Here is a 16864-nt window from a genome sequence, read left to right on the forward strand (position 1 = left end):
GAATAGAGTCTATGTCCTGTTTCTGTAGTGTGAGCCAGAATGGAGCCTGTGTCCTGTTTCTGTAGTGTGAGCCAGAATGGAGTCTATGTCCTGTTTCTGTAGTGTGAGCCAGAATGGAGCCTGTGTCCTGTTTCTGTAGTGTGAGCCAGAATGGAGTCTATGTCCTGTTTCTGTAGTGTGAGCCAGAATGGAGTCTATGTCATGTTTCTGTAGTGTGAGCCTGAATGGAGCCTGTGTCCTGTTTCTGTAGTGTGAGCCTGAATGGAGCCTGTGTCCTGTTTCTGTAGTGTGAGCCAGAATGGAGCCTGTGTCCAGTTTCTGTAGTGTGAGCCAGAATGGAGCCTGTGTTCTGTTTCTGTAGTGTGAGCCAGAATGGAGTCTATGTCCTGTTTCTGTAGTGTGAGCCAGAATGGAGCCTGTGTCCTGTTTCTGTAGTGGGAGCCAGCTTGATGAGCCCCCCCCCCCCCCCCCTTGGCAAGGCTCTGACACACATGAGAACAGCTGTAAACCAGAACTGTGTTCCCCCCAGACACGGAGCGAGCCCTCCAGGTCATAGAGGCCTCTCAGATGGGAGACGAAGGTTTTAAGAACAGAGCTGAACAACTCCTCAACATCTTCCAGAGTGACCTGTTCCAGGCTCTACTGGGTGAGACACGCTGAGACACGCTGAGACACACTGAAACACGCTGAGACACGCTGAGACACGCTGAAACACACAGACACGCTGAGACACTCTGAGACACTCTGAGACACGCTGAGACACGCTGCGACACAGTGAGACACGCTGAGACACTCTGAGACAAGCTGAGACACAGTGAGACATGCTGAGACACGCTGAGATACGCTGAGACACACTGAGACACACACACTGAGACACACTGAGAAACACTGAGACACACTGAGACACGCTAAGACACAGTGAGACACGCTGAGACACACTCAGACACGCTGATACACACACACTGAGACACGCTGAGACACACACACTGAGACACGCTGAGACACGCTGAGACACACTGAGACACACTCAGACACGCTGAGACACACACACTGAGACACACTGAGACACACACACTGAGACACACACACTGAGACACACACGCTGAGACACGCTAAGACACAGTGAGACACGCTGATACACTCTGAGACACGCTGAGACACAGTGAGACATGCTGAGATATGCTGAGACACACTGAGACACACTAAGACACACACGCTGAGACACACTGAGACACACACGCTGAGACAATCTGAGACACACACACTAAGACACACACACTGAGACACTCTGAGACACACTGAGATACGCTGATACACACTGAGACACACTGATACACACTGAGACACACTGAGATACGCTGAGACACGCTGAGACAATCTGAGACACACTGAGACAATCTGAGACACACTGAGACACACACACTGAGACACACACACTGAGACACACTGATACACACTGAGACACACTGAGATACACTGAGACACACACGCTGAGACACGCTGAGACAATCTGAGACACACTGAGACAATCTGAGACACACTGAGACACACACACTGAGACACACACACTGAGACACGCTGAGACACGGTGAGACACGCTAAGACACAGTGAGACACGCTGAGACACGCTGAGACACAGTGAGACATGCTGAGACACACTGAGACACACTGAGACACGCTGAGACACACACACTGAGACACACTGAGACTCACACACTGAGACACGCTGAGACACACACACTGAGACACACACTGAGACAATCTGAGACACAATGAGACATACACACTGAGACACACACACTGAGACATGCTGAGACACACATACTGAGACACACTGAGACACACTAAGACACACACCCTGAGACACACAGACTGAGACACACAGACTGAGACACACAGACTGAGACACACTGAGACACACACACTGAGACACACTGAGACACACACACTGAGACACACACACTGAGACACACTGAGACACACACACACTGAGACACACTGAGACACACTGAGACACACACACACAGACACACAGACTGAGACACACACACACAGACACACAGACTGAGACACACACACACAGACACACAGACTGAGACACACACACTGAGACACACACACTGAGACACACACACTGAGACACACTGAGACACACACACTGAGACACACACACTGAGACACTGAGACACACACACTGAGACACTGAGACACACACACTGAGACACACTAAGACACACTGAGACACACACCCTGAGACACACAGACTGAGACACACTGAGACACACTGAGACAACCTTGTCCAACAGGTGTTTACTGTAGTACCTATAATCCTCTTTCAGTTCCAACCTGCATTTAATCCCCCAGCAACTCCTAGAAACACACACACACACACACACACACACACACACACACACACACACACACACACACACACACACACACACACACACACACACACACACAACCTTCTTTGGCAGCCATGTGTGTGCTAAGTGTGTGTTTGTGTGTTGATTAGCTGGTTTCGTGGCAAAGTGATCATGATGAGGGAAAGTTCTCTCTCTCCTCTCTCTCTCTCTCAATTCAATTCAATTCAAGGGCTTTATTGGCATGGGAAACATGTGTTAACATTGCCAAAGCAAGTGAGGTAGATAATATATAAAGTGAATATATAAAGTGAAATAAACAATCAAAATTAACAGTAAACATTACACATACAGAAGTTTCAAAACAATAAAGACATTACAAATGTCATATTATATATATATACAGTGTTTTAACAATGTACAAATGGTTAAAGGACACAAGATAAAATAAATAATGCTCTCTCTCTCTCTGTCTCACTCACTCACTCACTCACTCACTCACTCACTCACTCACACTCTCTCTCTATTTCTCTCTCTCGTTCCCTCCCCCTCTCAACCAGTAATCTGTGGGATTGGGATTATGTGTGACATCACCACTGACAAGCAGCTCTCTGATTGGACACATTTTACTCTACACGTCAAGATTAGACCGTCACTCTGCCGGTTGAGCGTTGTGTGTGTGTGAGCGTTGTGTGTGTGTGAGCGTTGTGTGTGTGTGAGCGTTGTGTGTGTGTGAGCGCTGTGTGTGAGAGAGTTGTGTGTGTGTGAGAGAGTTGTGTGTGTGTGAGAGCGTTGTGTGTGTGTGTGTGTGAGAGCGCGTTGTGTGTGTGTGTGAGAGCGTTGTGTGTGTTTGAGAGCGTTGTGTGAGAGTGTTGTGTGTGTGAGAGCGTTGTGTGTGTGTGTGTGTGTGTGTGAGAGTGTTGTGTGTGTGAGAGCGTTGTGTGTGTGTGTGTGAGAGAGCGTTGTGTGTGTGAGAGCGTTGTGTGTGTGAGAGTGTCGTGTGTGAGAGAGCGTTGTGTGAGAGAGCGTTGTGTGTGTGAGAGCGTCGTGTGTGTGAGAGCGTCGTGTGTGAGAGAGCGTTGTGTGAGAGAGCGTTGTGTGTCTGAGAGCGTTGTGTGTGTGAGAGCGTCGTGTGTGAGAGAGCGTTGTGTGTGTGTGTGAGAGAGCGTTGTGTGTGTGAGAGCGTTGTGTGTGTGAGAGCATCGTGTGTGAGAGAGCGTTGTGTGTGTGAGTGAGTTGTGTGTGTGAGAGCGTTGTGTGTGAGAGCGTTGTGTGTGTGAGAGCGTTGTGTGTGTGAGAGCGGTGTGTGTGTGAGTGAGTTGTGTGTGTGAGAGCGTTGTGTGTGTTAGAGAGTTGTGTGTGTGTGTTTTTTGTGTGTGTGAGAGAGAGTGTTGTGTGTGTGAGAGAGGGCGTTGTGTGTGTGTGTGGGAGAGAGAGTTCTGTGTGAGATCGTTGTGTGTATGTCAGTGTGTGTCTCAGTGTGTGTGTCTCAGTGTGTGTGTCTCAGTGTGTCTCAGTGTGTGTGTGTCTCAGTGTGTGTGTCTCAGTGTGTCCAAGTGTGTGTGTGTCTCAGTGTGTGTGTCTCAGTGTGTGTGTCTCAGAGTTGTGTGTGTGAGAGCGTAGTGTGTGAGAGCGTAGTGTGTGAGAGCGTAGTGTGTGAGAGCGTTGTGTGTGTGAGAGAGTTGTGTGTGTGAGAGAGTTGTGTGTGAGAGAGTTGTGTGAGAGAGCGTTGTGTGTGTGAGAGAGTTGTGTGTGTGAGAGAGTTGTGTGAGAGAGCGTTGTGTGTGTGAGAGAGTTGTGTGTGTGAGAGAGTTGTGTGTGTGAGAGAGTTGTGTGTGTGAGAGAGTTGTGTGTGAGAGAGTTGTGTGAGAGAGCGTTGTGTGTGTGTGTGTGTGTGTGTGAGTGAGCGTTGTGTGTGTGAGAGCGTTGTGTGTGTGAGAGCGTTGTGTGTGTGTCAGTGTTTGTGTCTCAGTGTGTGTGTCTCAGTGTGTGTGTCTCAGTGTGTCTCAGTGTGTGTGTCTCAGTGTGTGTGTCTCAGTGTGTGTCTCTGTGTGTGCGTCTCAGTGTGTGTGTCTCAGTGTGTGTGTCTCAGTGTGTGTGTCTCAGTGTGTGTGTCTCAGTGTGTCCCAGTGTGTGCGTCTCAGTGTGTCTCAGTGTGTCTCAGTGTGTGTGTCTCAGTGTGTCCCAGTGTGTGTGTGTCTCAGTGTGTGCGTCTCAGTGTGTCTCAGTGTGTGTGTCTCAGTGTGTCTCAGTGTGTGTGTGTCTCAGTGTGTCTCAGTGTGTGCGTCTCAGTGTGTCTCAGTGTGTCTCAGTGTGTGTGTCTCAGTGTGTGCGTGTCTCAGTGTGTGCGTCTCAGTATGTCCCAGTGTGTGTGTGACTCAGTGTGTGTGTGTCTCAGTGTGTGTGTCTCAGTGTGTCTCAGTGTGTGTGTCTCAGTGTGTGTGTGTCTCAGTGTGTGTGTCTCAGTGTGTGTGTGTCTTAGTGTGTCTCAGTGTGTCTCAGTGTGTGTGTGTGTCTCAGTGTGTCTCAGTGTGTCTCAGTGTGTGTGTGTCTCAGTGTGTCTCAGTGTGTCTCAGTTGGTCAAATCAAATCGTATTAGTCACATGAGCTGAATACAACAGGTGTAGTAGACCTTACAGTGAAATGCTGAATACAACAGGTGTAGTAGACCGTACAGTGAAATGCTGAATACAACAGGACCTCACAGTGAAATGCTGAATACAACAGGTGTAGTAGACCTCACAGTGAAATGCTGAATACAACAGGTGTAGTCGACCTCACAGTGAAATGCTGAATACAACAGGTGTAGTAGACCTTACAGTGAAATGCTGAATACAACAGGTGTAGTAGACCTCACAGTGAAATGCTGAATACAACAGGTGTAGTAGACCTTACAGTGAAATGCTGAATACAACAGGTGTAGTAGACCTTACAGTGAAATGCTGAATACAACAGGTGTAGTAGACCTCACAGTGAAATGCTGAATACAACAGGTGTAGTAGACCTTACAGTGAAATGCTGAATACAACAGGTGTAGTAGACCTTACTGTGGAATGCTGAATACAACAGGTGTAGTAGACCTTACAGTGAAATGCTGAATACAACAGGTATAGTAGACCTTACAGTGAAATGCTGAATACAACAGGTGTAGTAGACCTCACAGTGAAATGCTGAATACAACAGGTATAGTAGACCTTACAGTGAAATGCTGAATACAACAGGTGTAGTAGACCTCACAGTGAAATGCTGAATACAACAGGTGTAGTAGACCTCACAGTGAAATGCTGAATAGAACAGGTGTAGTAGACCTCACAGTGAAATGCTGAATACAACAGGTGTAGTAGACCTCACAGTGAAATGCTGAATACAACAGGTGTAGTAGACCTCACAGTGAAATGCTGAATACAACAGGTGTAGTAGACCTCACAGTGAAATGCTGAATACAACAGGTGTAGTAGACCTTAAAGTGAAATGCTGAATACAACAGGTGTAGTAGACCTTAAAGTGAAATGCTGAATACAACAGGTATAGTAGACCTCACAGTGAAATGCTGAATACAACAGGTGTAGTAGATCTCACAGTGAAATGCTGAATACAACAGGTGTAGTAGATCTCACAGTGAAATGCTGAATACAACAGGTGTAGTAGACCTCACAGTGAAATGCTGAATACCACAGGTGTAGTAGACCTCACAGTGAAATGCTGAATATTACAGGTGTAGTAGACCTTACATTGAAATGCTGAATACAACAGGTGTAGTAGACCTTACAGTGAAATGCTGAATACAACAGGTGTAGTAGACCTCACAGTGAAATGCTGAATACAACAGGTGTAGTAGACCTTACAGTGAAATGCTGAATACAACAGGTGGAGTAGACCTTACAGTGAAATGATGAATAGAACAGGTGTAGTCGACCTCACAGTGAAATGCTGAATACAACAGATGTAGTAGACCTTACAGTGAAATGCTGAATACAACAGGTGTAGTAGACCTTACAGTGAAATGCTGAATACAACAGGTGTAGTAGACCTCACAGTGAAATGCTGAATACAACAGGTGTAGTAGACCTTACAGTGAAATGCTGAATACAACAGGTGTAGTAGACCTCACAGTGAAATGCTGAATACAACAGGTGTAGTAGACCTCACAGTGAAATGCTGAATACAACAGGTGTAGTAGACCTCACAGTGAAATGCTGAATACAACAGGTGTAGTAGACCTCACAGTGAAATGCTGAATACAACAGGTGTAGTAGACCTCACAGTGAAATGCTGAATACAACAGGTGTAGTAGACCTCACAGTGAAATGCAGAATACAACAGGTGTAGTAGACCTCACAGTGAAATGCTGAATAGAACAGGTGTAGTAGACCGTACAGTGAAATGCTGAATACAACAGGTGAAGTAGACCTTAAAGTGAAATGCTGAATACAACAGGTGTAGTAGACCTCACAGTGAAATGCTGAATAGAACAGGTGTAGTAGACCTTACAGTGAAATGCTGAATACAACAGGTGTAGTAGACCTCACAGTGAAATGCTGAATAGAACAGGTGTAGTAGACCTCACAGTGAAATGATGAATACAACAGGTGTAGTAGACCTCACAGTGAAATGCTGAATACAATAGGTGTAGTAGACCGTACAGTGAAATGCTGAATACAACAGGGGTAGTAGACCTTACAGTGAAATGCTGAATACAACAGGTGTAGTAGACCTTACAGTGAAATGCTGAATACAACAAGTGTAGTAGATATTACAGTGAAATGCTGAATACAACAGGTGTAGTAGACCGTACAGTGAAATGCTGAATACGAGCCCCTAACCAACATTGCAGTTTAAAAAAACATGGATAAGAATAAGAGATAAAAGTAACAAGTAATTAAAGAGCAGCAGTAAAATAACAATGTGGAGACTATATACAGGGGGTACCGATACAGAGTCAATGTGGAGGCTATATACAGGGGGTACCGATACAGAGTCAATGTGGAGGCTATATACAGGGGGTACCGATACAGAGTCAATGTGGAGGCTATATACAGGGGATACCGGTACAGAGTCAATGTGGAGGCTATATACAGGGGATACCGGTACAGAGTCAATGTGGAGGCTATATACAGGGGGTACCGATACAGAGTCAATGTGGAGGCTATATACAGGGGGTTACTGTACAGAGTCAATGTGGAGGCTATATACAGGGGGTTATGGTACAGAGTCAATGTGGAGGCTATATACAGGGGGGTACTGTACAGAGTCAATGTGGAGGCTATATACAGGGGGTTATGGTACAGAGTCAATGTGGAGGCTATATACAGGGGGGTACTGATACAGAGTCAGTGTTTGGGGGCACCGGTTAGTAATGAGACTATATACAGGGGGTACCGGTTAGTAATGAGACTATATACAGGGGGTACCGGTTAGTAATGAGACTATATACAGGGGGTACCGGTTAGTAATGAGACTATATACAGGGGGCACCGGTTAGTAATGAGACTATATACAGTGGCACCGGTTAGTAATGAGACTATATACAGGGGATACCGGTTAGTAATGAGACTATATACAGGGGATACCGGTTAGTAATGAGACTATATACAGGGGGTACCGGTTAGTAATGAGACTATATACAGGGCATACCGGTACAGAGTCAGTGTGCGGGGGTATCGGTTAGTAATGAGACTATATACAGGGGGCACCGGTTAGTAATGAGACTATATACAGGGGGTACCGGGTAGTAATGAGGCTATATACAGCTGCTACCGGGTAGTAATGAGGCTATATACACGGGGGTACCGGTACAGAGTCAATGAGGAGACTATATACAGGGGATACCGGGTAGCAATGAGGCTATATACAGGGGGTACCGGGTAGTAATGAGAATATATACAGGGGGCATCGGTTAGTAATGAGACTATATACAGGGGGCACCGGTTAGTAATGAGACTATATACAGGGGGTACCGGGTAGTAATGAGGATATATACAGCTGCTACCGGGTAGTAATGAGGCTATATACACGGGGGTACCGGTACAGAGTCAATGAGGAGACTATATACAGGGGATACCGGGTAGCAATGAGGCTATATACAGGGGGTACCGGGTAGTAATGAGAATATATACAGGGGGCACCGGTTAGTAATGAGACTATATACAGGGGGCACCGGTTAGTAATGAGACTATATACAGGGGGTACCGGGTAGTAATGAGGCTATATACACGGGGGTACCGGTACAGAGTCAATGAGGAGACTATATACAGGGGATACCGGGTAGCAATGAGTCTATATACAGGGGGTACCGGGTAGTAATGAGACTATATACAGGGGGCACCGGTTAGTAATGAGACTATATACAGGGGGTACCGGGTAGTAATGAGGCTATATACAGGGGATACCGGTTAGTAATGAGACTATATACAGGGGGCACCGGTTAGTAATGAGACTATATACATGGGGCACCGGGTAGTAATGAGCCTATATACAGCTGGTACCGGGTAGTAATGAGGCTATATACACGGGGGTACCGGTACAGAGTCAATGAGGAGACTATATACAGGGGATACCGGTTAGTAATGAGTCTATATACAGGGGGCACCGGTTAGTAATGAGGCTATATACAGGGGGTACCGGTTAGTAATGAGGCTATATACAGGTGATACCAGGTAGTAATGAGGCTATATACAGGGGGTACCGGTACAGAGTTAATGAGGAGACTATATACAGGGGATACCGGTTAGTAATGAGTCTATATACAGGGGGCACCGGTTAGTAATGAGACTATATACAGGGGATACCGGTTAGTAATGAGTCTATATACAGTGGGTACCGGTTAGTAATGAGACTATATACAGGGGGCACCGGTTAGTAAAGAGACTATATACAGGGGGTACCGGGTAGTAATGAGACTATATACAGGGGGTACCGGGTAGTAATGAGACTATATACAGGGGGTACCGGTTAGTAATGAGTCTATATATAGGGGGCACCGGTTAGTAATGAGACTATATACAGGGGATACCGGTACAGAGTCAGTGTGCGGGGGCACCGGTTAGTAATGAGGCTATATACAGGGGGGTACCGGTACAGAGTCAATGAGGAGACTATATACAGGGGATACCTTTTAGTAATGAGGCTATATACAGGGGGTACCGGGTAGTAATGAGGCTTTATACAGGGGGTACCGGTACAGAGTCAATGAGGAGACTATATACAGGGGATACCGGTTAGTAATGAGTCTATATACAGGGGGCACCGGTTAGTAATGAGACTATATACAGGGGGTACCGGTTAGTAATGAGACTATATACAGGGGGTACAGGTTAGTAATGAGACTATATACAGGGGGTACCGGTTAGTAATGAGACTATATACAGGGGGTACCGGCTAGTAATGAGGCTATATACAGGGGATACCGGTTAGTAATGAGACTATATACAGGGGGCACGGGTTAGTAATGAGACTATATACAGGGGGCACCGGTTAGTAATGAGACTATATACAGGGGGTACCGGGTAGTAATGAGGCTATATACACGGGGGTACAGGTACAGAGTCAATGAGGAGACTATATACAGGGGATACCGGGTAGCAATGAGTCTATATACAGGGGGTACCGGTTAGTAATGAGACTATATACAGGGGGTACCGGCTAGTAATGAGGCTATATACAGGGGATACCGGTTAGTAATGAGACTATATACAGGGGGCACCGGTTAGTAAAGAGACTATATACAGGGGGTACCGGGTAGTAATGAGACTATATACAGGGGGTACCGGGTAGTAATGAGACTATATACAGGGGGTACCGGTTAGTAATGAGTCTATATATAGGGGGCACCGGTTAGTAATGAGACTATATACAGGGGATACCGGTACAGAGTCAGTGTGCGGGGGCACCGGTTAGTAATGAGGCTATATACAGGGGGGTACCGGTACAGAGTGAATGAGGAGACTATACACAGGGGATACCTTTTAGTAATGAGGCTATATACAGGGGGTACCGGGTAGTAATGAGGCTTTATACAGGGGGTACCGGTACAGAGTCAATGAGGAGACTATATGCAGGGGATACCGGTTAGTAATGAGTCTATATACAGGGGGCACCGGTTAGTAATGAGACTATATACAGGGGGTACCGGTTAGTAATGAGACTATATACAGGGGATACCGGTTAGTAATGAGACTATATACAGGGGGTACCGGTTAGTAATGAGACTATATACAGGGCATACCGGTACAGAGTCAGTGTGCGGGGGTATCGGTTAGTAATGAGACTATATACAGGGGGCACCGGTTAGTAATGAGACTATATACAGGGGGTACCGGGTAGTAATGAGGCTATATACAGCTGCTACCGGGTAGTAATGAGGCTATATACACGGGGGTACCGGTACAGAGTCAATGAGGAGACTATATACAGGGGATACCGGGTAGCAATGAGGCTATATACAGGGGGTACCGGGTAGTAATGAGAATATATACAGGGGGCACCGGTTAGTAATGAGACTATATACAGGGGGCACCGGTTAGTAATGAGACTATATACAGGGGGTACCGGGTAGTAATGAGGCTATATACAGCTGCTACCGGGTAGTAATGAGGCTATATACACGGGGGTACCGGTACAGAGTCAATGAGGAGACTATATACAGGGGATACCGGGTAGCAATGAGGCTATATACAGGGGGTACCGGGTAGTAATGAGAATATATACAGGGGGCACCGGTTAGTAATGAGACTATATACAGGGGGCACCGGTTAGTAATGAGACTATATACAGGGGGTACCGGGTAGTAATGAGGCTATATACACGGGGGTACCGGTACAGAGTCAATGAGGAGACTATATACAGGGGATACCGGGTAGCAATGAGTCTATATACAGGGGGTACCGGGTAGTAATGAGACTATATACAGGGGGCACCGGTTAGTAATGAGACTATATACAGGGGGTACCGGGTAGTAATGAGGCTATATACAGGGGATACCGGTTAGTAATGAGACTATATACAGGGGGCACCGGTTAGTAATGAGACTATATACATGGGGCACCGGGTAGTAATGAGCCTATATACAGCTGGTACCGGGTAGTAATGAGGCTATATACACGGGGGTACCGGTACAGAGTCAATGAGGAGACTATATACAGGGGATACCGGTTAGTAATGAGTCTATATACAGGGGGCACCGGTTAGTAATGAGGCTATATACAGGGGGTACCGGTTAGTAATGAGGCTATACACAGGTGATACCAGGTAGTAATGAGGCTATATACAGGGGGTACCGGTACAGAGTTAATGAGGAGACTATATACAGGGGATACCGGTTAGTAATGAGTCTATATACAGGGGGCACCGGTTAGTAATGAGACTATATACAGGGGATACCGGTTAGTAATGAGTCTATATACAGTGGGTACCGGTTAGTAATGAGACTATATACAGGGGGCACCGGTTAGTAAAGAGACTATATACAGGGGGTACCGGGTAGTAATGAGACTATATACAGGGGGTACCGGGTAGTAATGAGACTATATACAGGGGGTACCGGTTAGTAATGAGTCTATATATAGGGGGCACCGGTTAGTAATGAGACTATATACAGGGGATACCGGTACAGAGTCAGTGTGCGGGGGCACCGGTTAGTAATGAGGCTATATACAGGGGGGTACCGGTACAGAGTCAATGAGGAGACTATATACAGGGGATACCTTTTAGTAATGAGGCTATATACAGGGGGTACCGGGTAGTAATGAGGCTTTATACAGGGGGTACCGGTACAGAGTCAATGAGGAGACTATATACAGGGGATACCGGTTAGTAATGAGTCTATATACAGGGGGCACCGGTTAGTAATGAGACTATATACAGGGGGTACCGGTTAGTAATGAGACTATATACAGGGGGTACAGGTTAGTAATGAGACTATATACAGGGGGTACCGGTTAGTAATGAGACTATATACAGGGGGCACCGGTTAGTAATGAGACTATATACAGGGGGCACCGGTTAGTAATGAGACTATATACAGGGGGTACCGGGTAGTAATGAGGCTATATACACGGGGGTACAGGTACAGAGTCAATGAGGAGACTATATACAGGGGATACCGGGTAGCAATGAGTCTATATACAGGGGGTACCGGTTAGTAATGAGACTATATACAGGGGGTACCGGCTAGTAATGAGGCTATATACAGGGGATACCGGTTAGTAATGAGACTATATACAGGGGGCACCGGTTAGTAAAGAGACTATATACAGGGGGTACCGGGTAGTAATGAGACTATATACAGGGGGTACCGGGTAGTAATGAGACTATATACAGGGGGTACCGGTTAGTAATGAGTCTATATATAGGGGGCACCAGTTAGTAATGAGACTATATACAGGGGATACCGGTACAGAGTCAGTGTGCGGGGGCACCGGTTAGTAATGAGGCTATATACAGGGGGGTACCGGTACAGAGTCAATGAGGAGACTATATACAGGGGATACCTTTTAGTAATGAGGCTATATACAGGGGGTACCGGGTAGTAATGAGGCTTTATACAGGGGGTACCGGTACAGAGTCAATGAGGAGACTTTATACAGGGGATACCGGTTAGTAATGAGTCTATATACAGGGGGCACCGGTTAGTAATGAGACTATATACAGGGGGTACCGGTTAGTAATGAGACTATATACAGGGGGTACAGGTTAGTAATGAGACTATATACAGGGGGTACCGGTTAGTAATGAGACTATATACAGGGGGTACCGGCTAGTAATGAGGCTATATACAGGGGATACCGGTTAGTAATGAGACTATATACAGGGGGCACCGGTTAGTAATGAGACTATATACAGGGGGCACCGGTTAGTAATGAGACTATATACAGGGGGTACCGGGTAGTAATGAGGCTATATACACGGGGGTACCGGTACAGAGTCAATGAGGAGACTATATACAGGGGATACCGGGTAGCAATGAGTCTATATACAGGGGGTACCGGGTAGTAATGAGGCTATATACACGGGGGTACCGGTACAGAGTCAATGAGGAGACTATATACAGGGGATACCGGGTAGCAATGAGTCTATATACAGGGGGTACCGGGTAGTAATGAGACTATATACAGGGGGTACCGGGTAGTAATGAGGCTATATACAGGGGATACCGGTTAGTAATGAGACTATATACAGGGGGCACCGGTTAGTAATGAGTCTATATATAGGGGGCACCGGTTAGTAATGAGACTATATACAGGGGATACCGGTACAGAGTCAATGAGGAGACTATATACAGGGGATACCGGTTAGTAATGAGTCTATATACAGGGGGCACCGGTTAGTAATGAGGCTACATACAGGGGGTACCGGTTAGTAATGAGGCTATATACCGGGGGTACCGGGTAGTAATGAGGCTCTATACAGGGGGTACCGGTACAGAGTCAATGAGGAGACTATATACAGGGAATACTGGTTAGTAATGAGTCTATATACAGGGGGCACCAATTAGTATTGAGACTATATACAGGGGATACCGGTACAGAGTCAGTGTGCAGGGGCACCGGTTAGTAATGAGACTATATACAGGGGGTACCGGTTAGTAATGAGACTATATACAGGGGGTACAGGTTAGTAATGAGACTATATACAGGGGGTACAGGTTAGTAATGCGACTATATACAGGGGGTACAGGTTAGTAATGAGACTATATACAGGGGGTACCGGTTAGTAATGAGACTATATACAGGGGTACCGGCTAGTAATGAGGCTATATACAGGGGATACCGGTTAGTAATGAGACTATATACAGGGGGCACGGGAGAGTAATGAGACTATATACAGGGGGCACCGGGTAGTAATGAGGCTATATACAGGGGGTACCGAGTAGTAATGAGGCTATATACAGGGGGGTACCGGTACAGAGTCAATGAGGAGACTATATACAGGGGATACCGGTTAGTAATGAGTCTATATACAGGGGGCACCGGTTAGTAATGAGGCTACATACAGGGGGTACCGGTTAGTAATGAGGCTATATACAGGGGATACCGGTTAGTAATGAGTCTATATACAGGGGGCACCGGTTAGTAATGAGACTATATACAGGGGGTACCGGTTAGTAATGAGACTATATACAGGGGGTACAGGTTAGTAATGAGACTATATACAGGGGGTACCGGTTAGTAATGAGACTATATACAGCGGGTACCGGCTAGTAATGAGGCTATATACAGGGGATACCGGTTAGTAATGAGACTACATACAGGGGGCACCGGAGAGTAATGAGACTATATACAGGGGGCACTGGGTAGTAATGAGGCTATATACAGGGGGTACCGGGTAGTAATGAGGCTATATACAGGGGGGTACCGGTACAAAGTCAATGAGGAGACTATATACAGGGGATACCGGTTAGTAATGAGTCTATATACAGGGGGCACCGGTTAGTAATGAGGCTACATACAGGGGGTACCGGTTAGTAATGAGGCTATATACCGGGGGTACCGGGTAGTAATGAGGCTATATACAGGGGGTACCGGTACAGAGTCAATGAGGAGACTATATACAGGGAATACTGGTTAGTAATGAGTCTATATACAGGGGGCACCAATTAGTATTGAGACTATATACAGGGGATACCGGTACAGAGTCAGTGTGCAGGGGCACCGGTTAGTAATGAGACTATATACAGGGGGTACCGGTTAGTAATGAGACTATATACAGGGGGTACAGGTTAGTAATGAGACTATATACAGGGGGTACAGGTTAGTAATGAGACTATATACAGGGGGTACAGGTTAGTAATGAGACTATATACAGGGGGTACCGGTTAGTAATGAGACTATATACAGGGGGTACCGGCTAGTAATGAGGCTATATACAGGGGATACCGGTTAGTAATGAGACTATATACAGGGGGCACCGGAGAGTAATGAGACTATATACAGGGGGCACCGGGTAGTAATGAGGCTATATACAGGGGGTACCGGGTAGTAATGAGGCTATATACAGGGGGGTACCGGTACAGAGTCAATGAGGAGACTATATACAGGGGATACCGGTTAGTAATGAGTCTATATACAGGGGGCACCGGTTAGTAATGAGGCTACATACAGGGGGTACCGGTTAGTAATGAGGCTATATACAGGGGGTACCGGTACAGAGTCAATGAGGAGACTATAAACAGGGAATACTGGTTAGTAATGAGTCTATATACAGGGGGCACCAATTAGTATTGAGACTATATACAGGGAATACCGATACAGAGTCAGTGTGCAGTGGCACCGGTTAGTAATGAGACTATATACAGGATACAGGGGGTACCGGTTAGTAATGAGACTATATACAGGGGGTACATGTTAGTAATGAGACTATATACAGGGGGTACAGGTTAGTAATGAGACTATATACAGGGGTTCCGGTTAGTAATGAGACTATATACAGGGGGTACAGGTTAGTAATGAGACTATATACATGGGGTACAGGTTAGTAATGAGACTATATACAGGGGTACAGGTTGGTAATGAGACTATATACAGGGGGTACCGGTTAGTAATGAGACTATATACAGGGGGTACCGGTTAGTAATGAGACTATATACAGGGGGTACAGGTTAGTAATAAGACTATATACAGGGGGTACCGGTTATTAATGAGACTATATACAGGGGGTACCGAGTAGTAATGAGGCTATATACAGGGGATACCGGTTAGTAATGAGACTATATACAGGGGGCACCGGTTAGTAATGAGACTATATACAGGGGGCACCGGGTAGTAATGAGGCTATATACAGGGGGTACCGGGTAGTAATGAGGCTATATACAGGGGGGTACCAGTACAGAGTCAATGAGGAGACTATATACAGGGGATACCGGTCAGTAATGAGTCTATATACAGGGGGCACCGGTTAGTAATGAGGCTATATACAGGGGGTACCGGTTAGTAATGAGGCTATATACAGGGGGTACCGGGTAGTAATGAGGAGACTATATACAGGGAATACCGGTTAGTAATGAGTCGATATACAGGGAGCACCGGTTGGTAATGAGACTATATACAGGGGATACCGGTACAGAGTCAGTGTGCGGGGGCACCGGTTAGTAATGAGACTATATACAGGGGGTACCGGTTAGTAATGAGACTATATACAGGGGGTACAGGTTAGTAATGAGACTATATACAGGGGTACCGGCTAGTAATGAGGCTATATACAGGGGATACCGGTTAGTAATGAGGCTATATACAGGGGGTACCGGGTAGTAATGAGGCTATATACAGGGGGGTACCAGTACAGAGTCAATGAGGAGACTATATACAGGGGATACCGGTCAGTAATGAGTCTATATACAGGGGGCACCGGTTAGTAATGAGGCTATATACAGGGGGTACCGGTTAGTAATGAGGCTATATACAGGGGGTACCGGGTAGTAATGAGGAGACTATATACAGGGAATACCGGTTAGTAATGAGTCGATATACAGGGAGCACCGGTTGGTAATGAGACTATATACAGGGGAT

At 46.3% G+C, this 16864-nt stretch overlaps 1 protein-coding gene across 3 annotated transcripts in view; it reads left to right on the plus strand.

Moving 5' to 3' along the window:
- The window catches only part of LOC139417050 (disks large homolog 4-like), a 180671-nt gene that overhangs the window by 264 nt on the left and 163543 nt on the right, over nucleotides 1-16864 (plus strand). For all 3 annotated transcript variants that reach the window (XM_071166291.1, XM_071166292.1, XM_071166293.1), the window contains exon 2: nucleotides 530-646. In XM_071166291.1, coding sequence (XP_071022392.1) covers nucleotides 530-646 — 117 coding nt within the window. The remainder of the gene's footprint in view (nucleotides 1-529; nucleotides 647-16864) is intronic.

This window comes from Oncorhynchus clarkii, chromosome 9 (assembly GCF_045791955.1).
Source record: "Oncorhynchus clarkii lewisi isolate Uvic-CL-2024 chromosome 9, UVic_Ocla_1.0, whole genome shotgun sequence".
In the NCBI taxonomy this organism is placed as follows: Eukaryota; Metazoa; Chordata; class Actinopteri; order Salmoniformes; family Salmonidae; genus Oncorhynchus; species Oncorhynchus clarkii.